The 9,450-nt window shown below is 56.3% G+C and overlaps 1 protein-coding gene across 1 annotated transcript in view; it reads left to right on the top strand.

The window, feature by feature from the left end:
- LGI4 (leucine rich repeat LGI family member 4) overlaps positions 1-6,055 on the top strand; it is an 8,828-nt gene extending 2,773 nt beyond the window's left edge. The window contains exons 4-9 of the mRNA XM_004388125.1: positions 170-241; positions 484-555; positions 788-957; positions 3,602-3,766; positions 3,865-4,370; positions 5,489-6,055. Coding sequence (XP_004388182.1) covers positions 170-241; positions 484-555; positions 788-957; positions 3,602-3,766; positions 3,865-4,370; positions 5,489-5,803 — 1,300 coding nt within the window. The 3' untranslated portion in view covers positions 5,804-6,055. The remainder of the gene's footprint in view (positions 1-169; positions 242-483; positions 556-787; positions 958-3,601; positions 3,767-3,864; positions 4,371-5,488) is intronic.
- Positions 6,056-9,450: the final 3,395 nt, after the last annotated feature.

Raw genomic sequence — 9,450 nt, forward strand, 5'->3', positions numbered from 1 at the left:
GTGAGGGGAGGTTTCTGGGGGAGGCCTTCCCTGAGGTTGTGCAAGGTGTTGGGGGAGAATTCTGCACCTTCCAGTGGTCTATGGCTTCCACGGGGTGAGTTCCCCCAAGCACTGTGAGGCCATAGCAGGGAACCAGGGGTCTCTCTCTCACCTCACTTTCCCTCCACAGCTTCATTGAGGACAATGAGATCGGCTCCATCTCTAAGAATGCTCTCAGAGGACTTCGCTCACTCACACACCTGTGGGTGCCTCAAAGGCCTCATCCTTCACCTCCCCAGCCCGCTCACCCACACACCTGTGGGTGGCTCAAAGGCCATGTCCTCCACCTCCCCAGCCCGCTCACTCACACACTTGTGGGTGCCTCAAAGGCCTCGTCCTCCACCTCCCCAGCCCTCCCTGACAGGCACCCACGCCCCATGGCTCAGCCACGCAGGGCATCCTGGTATTTGCTGATAGTTTCTCCTCCTTCTCTCCCTCCACCAGGAGCCTGGCCAACAACCATCTCGAGACCCTTCCCAGATTCCTGTTCCGAGGTCTGGAGACCCTGACTCATGTGTGAGGATCAAGGGGCCTGGGAGGGTGAGGGGAAGCTTGTGGGAACTGGGCAGGAGGAGGGGGCACCGATGTCACTTTGGGTCAGCACATATGGGTACGGCAGCAATGGTTCTTACAGTGTCCGCATCACCCGTGGAGCCCCATCCTGGACCCTTGCCTGGGGAGGGGGTGGGGAGCATGACCGCCAGGAAGTAGAAGCCGGTCGCAGCCCCTCGCCGGCCTCTTGCCCCAGGGACCTCCGTGGGAACCCGTTCCAGTGTGACTGCCGTATGCTCTGGCTCCTGCGGTGGATGTCCAGCGTGAACGCCAGCGTGGGGACTGGGGCCTGCGCAGGCCCCGCCGCCCTGGCCCACCTGCAGCTCCGCCACCTCGACCCCAAGACGTTCAAGTGCAGAGCCATAGGTGGGGGCTTTCCCAGCAGGGTGGGTGGGGGTAACGGGGCCCCCAGAGGAAGGGGGGGATGAGAGGGAATGGCTTCCAGGGCCGAGGTGCTGACGTCACTCCTTGCCCTGCCATTTCCTGGCTGTAAGACCTTGACCAAGCAGCATCACCTCCCTGAGCCTCAGTTTCCCTATCTGTAAAATGGGGGGATGCGTCTACCCCTGCATATCGTGCAGGGCCTAGCTCAGGAGGCCCTTAGAAATGTTCACTCTTGTTCATATAGAATTAACCATCTTTTAAATACTTCCTCCGTGCCAAGTTGGGGCCCTGGAGGTGCAGTAGTTAAGAGTTTGGCTGCTAACCAAATGGTTAGCAGTTCGAATCTACTAGCGGCTCCTTGGAAAGCCTACGGGGCAGTTCTACTCTGTCCCATAGGGTCGTGATGAGTCAGAATGGACCCGACAGCAACAGGTTTTGTTTCTTTATGCGCCGAGCATTGTGCTAAGAACTGGATGTGCTTCATCTCGTTTATATTTATTTTCATTTTGCTCTTCCACAAACATGTTTTGGTGCCTTTATGGGCACTGAGACAGAGTCTCTGGGTGGCGCAGTTAATTGCTGTGTCACTAGCCAAAAGGTTGGTAGCTCGAACCCATCCAGGGCACCTTGGAAGACAGGCCTGGCAATCTGCTTCCGAAAGGTCACAGCCTTGAAAACCTTGTGGAGCAGTTCTACTCTGCACACATGGGGGCGCATGAGTCACAACAGAGTTGATGGCAACCAACAGCAGGGCAACGCTGGGGGCATGGCAGTGATGAAGACAGCCTGGGTCCTGCCCTCGCTGAGCCCCCAGCCCAGAGGGAGCGAGGCCTCAGCCCAGGCAGTGATCGCCCAAAGTGATGAGGGCTGTGATGGGGAGCCCAAGCAGAGTGATGGGGCTGGGATGGGGGAAGTCTAGGGGGCTGTGGGGACCCAGAACAAGATCCAGACCCAGTTGGAGGGTCAGGAAGGACTTCCTGAAGGAGGAGACATTTGAGCTCAAACCTGAAGTCTCTACTAAATAGATGCTAGTAATATTATTGGAGCCCTGGTGGCGCAGTGGTTAAAAGCTCGGCTGCTAACCAAAAGGTCGGCAGTTTGAATCCACCAGCCACTCCTTGGAAACCCTATGGAGCACTTCTACTCTGTCCTATAGGGTCGCTAGCATATTTTTGGTGTGTGGAACTCACAGAACAACAGGATTTAATTTAGGGTTTACTCTATATTCATTTATTCAACAAATTTCCACTCTGTGCCCGGCCCTGTGTGAGGTGATAGGGACACTGTGGTGACCCTGGGCCCTGGCCTCATGGGGCTCGGGATCCTGGGAGTGAGGGGACGCAGACATTGAATAAAACATTGCACAAATAAATTAATGTTACATATTGTGATAACTATAGGGAGTAACGAAGGAGATTAACAGGGAGGGGGGTTTCCAACTTACACGGGGGATCAGAGAAGGTGTCTCTAAAGAGGTGACATTAGATCTTGATTTGCTAAGTGAAGAGCAGAGGGAGCAGCCTTCCAGAGAGTGGGAACAGCATATGCAAAGGCCCTGAGGCAGCAGAGCTTGTCCTGTTTGAGGAACAGGCAAAGGTAGGTGTGGCTTGGTAAAGAGAAAGACACAGATGAGGCTGGAGACTGGCAGGGGCCTCACTGTGCAGGACCTTGAAAGCCCCAGGGAGGAGAGTGGACTTTATTGTAAGGACTGCGGGAAGTCATGGGGGCTTTTGAGCAGGGGGTGACATGATTTGATGGGTATTTTTAAAAGATCCCCTTTTAGGGGCGCATCCTTGGCTGTTTCATGCATTGCTTCAAACCTGACATCTTGAACATGGCTTGGCATGAAAAGTGAAGTGTCATGACCCGGGAGTCAATCACCCGGCCCCACCCCTAACAAGCTCGGAGACCTTGGTGTATCAGTTACCATAAATGCTAAGCTGCTGTAACAAAGAGGCTCAAAATGCCATGAATTATATAATACAGAAGGGTGTGAGGTGGGCGTTCCAGGTGGGAGGGGCAGCCCCCTAGGCATTGTCCTTGTTTTTGTGGTTGAAACTGGGTTGTAACATGTCCACATGCCAGCTCATGGGAGGAAGAAGAAAGAGGCCAGACCAGAGCAAGCCGCTTTCGTACAAGCCAATGAGGCGAGCGTCATACCCATCACTTCTGCTCCTGTGCCACAGGGAACACAGTCTCAACATGGTCACATCCAACTTCCGGGCGGGGGGGACTGAGATAATGTGACCTCTAGGGGGGCAGGCTTGTTCCCAGCTCGAATCTTATTTAGTGGAAGATGGGAAGCACGGATTTTATTAAGACAACTGGCTGCCTCAGCCACTTAACTTTCTCTGTAAAGTGGATACAGTAACAGAATGTACCTCATAGGGTGCTGTGAAGTTCAGAGGATTAATAAGCACGGTTTCTGAGCTATTTGATGATGCCTTGCAGTTTAGAAAGATAGATCACCACACTGCTGTAGTTAATACATTGACAGATAAACAGATCCTGCTAAGTGTCCCTATGAGGTGAGCACCATGATGATCCCCATTTCAGAGATGTGCAAACTGAGGCTCCGTGATGTGGGTTCCCCCGGGCCTGCCTGACTCTCTCCTGCCACCCCCAGAGCTGTCCTGGTTCCAGACGGTCGGGGAGTCTGCGCTGGGCGTTGAGCTCTTCTCCTACCAGGGGGAGCCCCATATTGTCCTGGCACAGCCCTTCGCTGGCCGCTGCCTCATCCTGGCTTGGGACTACAGCCTGCAGAGCTTCCAAGCCAAGGAAGAACTGTCTGGTGAGCCCCTCCCGCCCTCCTGCCCTCCCTCCTGCCCGCCCCGTGCCTGGCACCTGCTCGGCCAGCCTGACCTGCCCTCCCGCCTCCCCCGCTCCCAGCGCCCTCCGTGGTGTCCTGCAAGCCGCTGGTGCTGGGCCTGCGCCTCTTTGTGCTGGCCGCCCGCCTGTGGGGAGGCTCCCAACTGTGGGCACAGGCCAGCCCCGACCTGCGCCTGGCCCCGATGCAGGCGCTGGCCCCACGGCGGCTGCTGCGACCCAATGACGCCGAGCTGCTGTGGCTGGACGGGCAGCCCTGCTTCGTGGTGGCCGATGCCTCCAAGGCGGGCAGCACCACGCTGCTGTGCCGGGACGGGCCCGGTTTTTACCCGCGCCAGAGCCTGCATGCCTGGCACCGAGACACGGACGCCGAGGCCCTGGAGCTGGACGGACGGCCGCATCTGTTGCTGGCGTCCGTTTCACAGCGGCCTGTGCTCTTCCACTGGTCCGGGGGCCGCTTCGAGAGGCGCACAGACATCCCTGAGGCTGAGGACGTCTACGCCACACGCCACTTCCAGGCTGGCGGGGATGTCTTCCTGTGCCTGACACGCTACATCGGGGACTCCATGGTGAGGCTGGGCCCAGAAGGGGAGAGCAGGCAGCGGGGTACACGGGCCAGGCCTGATGCTGGAGCGCCGACCCCGCTGAGGGCTGGTCTTTCGGCACCTACCCCACCTTACGCGCTGGCCTCCACGCTCTGGCCCAGCCTCACATGCTGACCTTTGAATTCTGACCCCACTTAAAAGCGTGGGTTTCCAACTCTGACCCCATCCCAACACCGACTCCAAGACTGTGACCCCTCAAGGCTGACCCTAAGTCTCTCCCCATCCCACAACACTGACATTGGCCCCCAAGATTCTGATTCTCCCCTACCCCCCAAACTCTGACTCTAACTCGGGCACACCCCAGGACCTAACACTCAACCACAAGCACCCCCACGCCCACCCTGAGACCCTAAGCCCCCAAGACTGATGCCGGCGGTAAGCACGTCCCACTGCCTGCAGCCCTGGTGGCGCGGTGGTGAAGAGCTCAGCAGCTCACCAAAAGGTCGGCAGTTCAAATCCACCAGCCGCTCCTTGGAAACCCAGTGGGGCAGTTCTCCTCTGCCCTGTGGGGTCGCTATGAGTCGGAATCCACGTGACGGCACCTAACCACAGTTGCCTGCTTCACCTCCCTCCACTCACTATTCTCCTGTCCTGCTCACTTCCCTGTCTCTTGAACGCTCCCGTCTTTGCGGGTCCCAGTAAGGGTCTGGGCTTTTACCTGGAGTAAGGTGCAGCCTGGGGAGAGTTCTGAGCCTAGGTGGGCACAGAGCTGACTCAGGGGTCCACAGGGTCTCTGCAAGGGGAACAGACTGTGGGGGCAGAGACAGAGCAGGAGACCAGGGAGGAGGCCCCTTCAAGGATCCAGGTGGAGATAACCAGGGCTGGGCCAGGGTGCAAACAATGGCAATAGGAGAAATGTATAACTACTGCAGGTAAAACTGACAGGATTTGCTGACTGACTCTCTGTGGGGTGTGAGGGAGGGATAAGGGTCAAGAACAACTCCAAGGTTTGTGGCCTAAGCAGCTTATTTCCAAAGATAAGAAAGTGGCAAGAGTTTGGGGACCCACCAGCCTTCCACTTCCAAGTTGTTCCAAGTCTTCCAGAGCCTGGACCCCAGGCCTAACTGGCGACTGACCCGCAGCTCATGCGCTGGGACGGCTCCATGTTCCGCCTGCTGCAGCAGCTACCTTCACGTGGTGCCCACGTCTTCCAGCCAGTGCTCACCGCCAGGGACCAGCTGGCTATCCTCGGCAGTGACTTCGCCTTCAGCCACGTCTTCCGCCTCGAGCCTGACAAGAGGCTCCTGGAGCCACTGCAGGAGCTGGGACCCCCAGCCTTGGTGGCCCCCCGTGCCTTCGCCCATGTCACCATGGCCGGCAAACACTTCCTCTTTGCTGCCTGCTTCAAGGGCCCCACACAGATCTACCGGATTCACGAGTTAGACCTCAGCGCCTAACACCAACGGGACCCTGGTCATGGCTGGGCGCTGGGATGGGTGTCCTAGTCCTCTGGATGCCCCCTTGACTGGCCTCCGGGCCCAACTTGGGGTGACGACTGGTTCTGTGAGATGCTGACCACAGGCCGAGTTCACCAGCCACAGGTCTAAGCCTTGGCCCACTTCTTGGAGGATCTGGGCCCACTGGGGGAAATGGAAGGTCCCAGCCTCCTGGACCTTCAAAGCTGCCCTTCTAGCCTGAAGCAACATCTGTGCTGGGCAGCTGTACCCACCAGGGCGACCTGGGGGCTCAGGCTGGGTCACTGAATGAAGTGGGAAGACCGAAGTCATACTCGGGACACTCTGCCGAGCACCAGGAGACCGGGAAGTTCCGCTCACCCAGCTCCACCATCCCCGCCCCCGAACCGGAAGAAGAGGAGACAACGTTCCCTTTCCCTCTGAATGCAATCTGGCCAATCGCTTTTAGCGCCCGCCTCCATGACGTCATCAGTCGCTGGGCAGTTTGCCTCTCTGGCTTGCTAACACCCACTGCTGCTTGTGGGCCTGCCTGCTGCAGGAGGCGGATGCCCACGCTCCGTCCCTCTCGCGCGTGCGCGGGGAAAAGGTGGGAAAGCGCGAGATGTTGCGGGGAGCCCTGGTTACCCCTCCCGACGGGGGACGGGGACGAGGAGAGAAAGCGTACGAGCTCAATAAACGCGACGTGCACCCGCCCCGCTTGTGACTATGGAATCACTGGGAGGGGTATCTCATGAGTAGAATAGAGGAGCTGGGGTCCTGGAAGAGAAATTTTGGAGGCGGGAAAACCCAGGGCTACACTCTGGCTGTAAAGGAGTGTGGGTTTATGATTGTAGGGGCTCCATGGAATGTTTAAGGGATGCAAGGGTATTGTTTTGGGACAGGTCACGGGTTTATTTTAGGGGGCACGCCTGAGGACATTGTAAAAGATGATTTGGGGTGTGTTGGAGGATTTTAGCCATTTTATGGGTGCCTCATGGGGACATTTTGGATGTCTTATTGTGTTAGGGGTCTCAAGGGAGTCTGAGGCTCATTGGAGGATCCCACACTTTGTGGTCAGTGTGGGTTATTGGGGGTATGGTGGAAGTTATTTCAGGCCTCACAGGGACATTTGGGTATTTGGAAAGGTCTCCTATAAGAAGTGGGGTCTCAGGGGTGAGCGGGAGGGTCATGGGTCTTACTATTATAAGCTATCTGGGTATTTCCACCATGGTAGGGTGATCCTACATCCTAGTTTTCCTGGGATGGTCCCAATGTCCACTGGAGTGTCCCAGAATTCCATCTGATGAAATCCCTCTTTAACTCTCAAAAGCATCTCCCACTTGGCTACTGGAAAATTTTTAATTGCATGTGTGGCTCGCATGACCATGGAGGCAGGGGGCAGACCCCATGCCACCCACCAGGCCACCAGGGGGCAGGCCTTTGGCTTTTTCCAGTGAAGAAATTCAGCTGGCTTTCATTCCAGCCCTCGGGGCTCGTCCACCTTCTCCCGGCCCCCAAAACCCTACCATAATGCACACATACGAAGTCTTGAGGCCGTATGGGCAGGAGGCAAGATCATTTTCGATTAAAAAGTGAATAAAGAGACCCCCTCCAATGAGAGGTGAGACGAGGCCCTGGCAAGGCACTCTGAGAAGAAAGAGAATCCCGTGTTGTAGTTCAAGCTCTCCAGTCAGCCAGAGGAGCGTGCAGAGCCAGGAACAGGCCAAGAGAAAGGCCCTCTGCGCTGTCTCGGCTGGCCTGTTCTCATCAGTCTTGGGCAGATCCTGGGAGTGACGACGGGGTCAGCTGGTGTGGGTGGGTGGTGGTCTTCCCCCCCAGCATGCACACGTGTGCACACACACATCCAGTTCCGCTCAACCCTATTTTGTCCCCTATCTTACCTGGAATGATGAGAGGCGGGACTTCCCCTGCACGGTGACTGAGGAAATAAAGGTGGTGAGATCCGTATCAGATCTGTATCCACCCCCATTTGTCCTTTCCCTCAGGGCTAGAGGATTCCCAGCTTGCCCAGACACGCCTTCCTGGCTATTTTTCCACATGTAATCCCAGGGGCCAAAGTATTTCAGGATTTAAACTCATCTGGCACAGTGGTTAAGAGCTCGGCTGCTAACCAAAAGGTCGGCAGTTCATATCCACCAGCCGCTCCTTGGAACCCCTATGAGGCAGTTCCACTCTGTCCTGTAGGGTCACTCTGAGTCAGAACTGACTCGACAACAAGGGGTTTGGTTTTTTGGGGGGTGGGGATTATCAGGGAGCCCTGGTGGTGCAGTGGTTATGTGCTCAGCTGCAAACTGAAAGTTCGGCAGTTCAAAGCCACCAGCTCCTCTACGGGAGAAAGATGTGGCAGTTGGCTCCCGTAAAGATTACAGCTCTGAAAACCCTATAAGGCAGTCCCGCTCTTTCCTATAGGGTCACTATGAGTCAGAATTGAGTCGAAGGCGGTGGGTTTATTTGTTTGGTGTGGGGATTATCAAGTATGAATGATAAACCTGGGAAATTTTAGTGGCAAGAATTCCTCAGGGCAGGACCTAAAGGCTTGTTCTCTTTCTGCAAGATTTAACTCTTTTACCCCTGAAAGGTATCTGTCCTGCATGAGGCAGGCACCCTGGGAACCCATCTTACCTGGGCTTCTGTTTGAGCTTGCATTTACATTTGCCACCTGTAGGGGAGGAGTGCATGGTCAGGAGAGGGGTGCGCGATCAGTGCTGGGGTGCGCTGTCAGGGGAGGGGTGCGCGGTCAGGGGAGGGCACCCACAGCCTTGCCCTCTGTCCCCTCTCAGTTCCGACACTTACTCAAGAGCGCAGTGATGCCAGTGACGCACAGAATCAATGAACAGATAAGCCCCGTGATCTGGAGGCTGTGCCAGTCTAGGAGAAAATCCGAGGGAAACTTAACACCAGCTGGTGTCCTCCCCATGCACGCCCCCGCCCACGTGACAAGTATGTATTGTGCACCTACGATGTGCAGGCGCTGGCGACACAGCAGTGAAGCAAACAGGCAAAATCCTAGCCCTTCTGGGGTTCACCCACAAACAAGAGCTATAATACAGGGTCGGGTAGAGACAAGCACTTAAAGCAAAATAAGCAGGGTCAGAGGTTAGAAAGTCGGGGTGGCTCTTTCAGAGAGAGTGGTGGGAGAAAGCCTCTCTGAGGAGGCCACATTCGATCAGAGACTGTGAGGAGATGAGGGAGGGGGCCATGTGGATACACGGAGGAAACGGTCCGTCAGAAGGAACAGCAAGGACACATGTCTGGAAGCTGGGAGTGTCTGCTGTGTGTGGGGAACTGAGGGAGGCAGTGTGACTGAAGCGGAGTGAGTGACGGAGTGGGCGGAAGGAGCGAGGAATACAGAGAGGCAGCGGGTGGGTGGGGGTGGGCCAGGTGACCCGGAACCTGGAGGTCACGCAAAGAAGATTTTGGCCAGATAGCGCCACTCTCCCTGGAAGCTATCTCATGTCAACCCTCTCCCACCAGTTGATTTAAACTATAACAGCTGCTTCTTGTGGGAGCTGTCTTCACTTCCTGTGAGCTGTCTTCACTTCCTGTGTGCGTCCATCTTGCTGGAGGAGACTCCTCCCAAGAGCCAGGTCGACATCTCTTGTTCCTTCAATCTCCGTTCAGGATCCCGA

The sequence above is a fragment of the Trichechus manatus genome, unplaced genomic scaffold (genome assembly GCF_000243295.1).
Source record: "Trichechus manatus latirostris isolate Lorelei unplaced genomic scaffold, TriManLat1.0 scaffold00207, whole genome shotgun sequence".
In the NCBI taxonomy this organism is placed as follows: domain Eukaryota; kingdom Metazoa; phylum Chordata; class Mammalia; order Sirenia; family Trichechidae; genus Trichechus; species Trichechus manatus.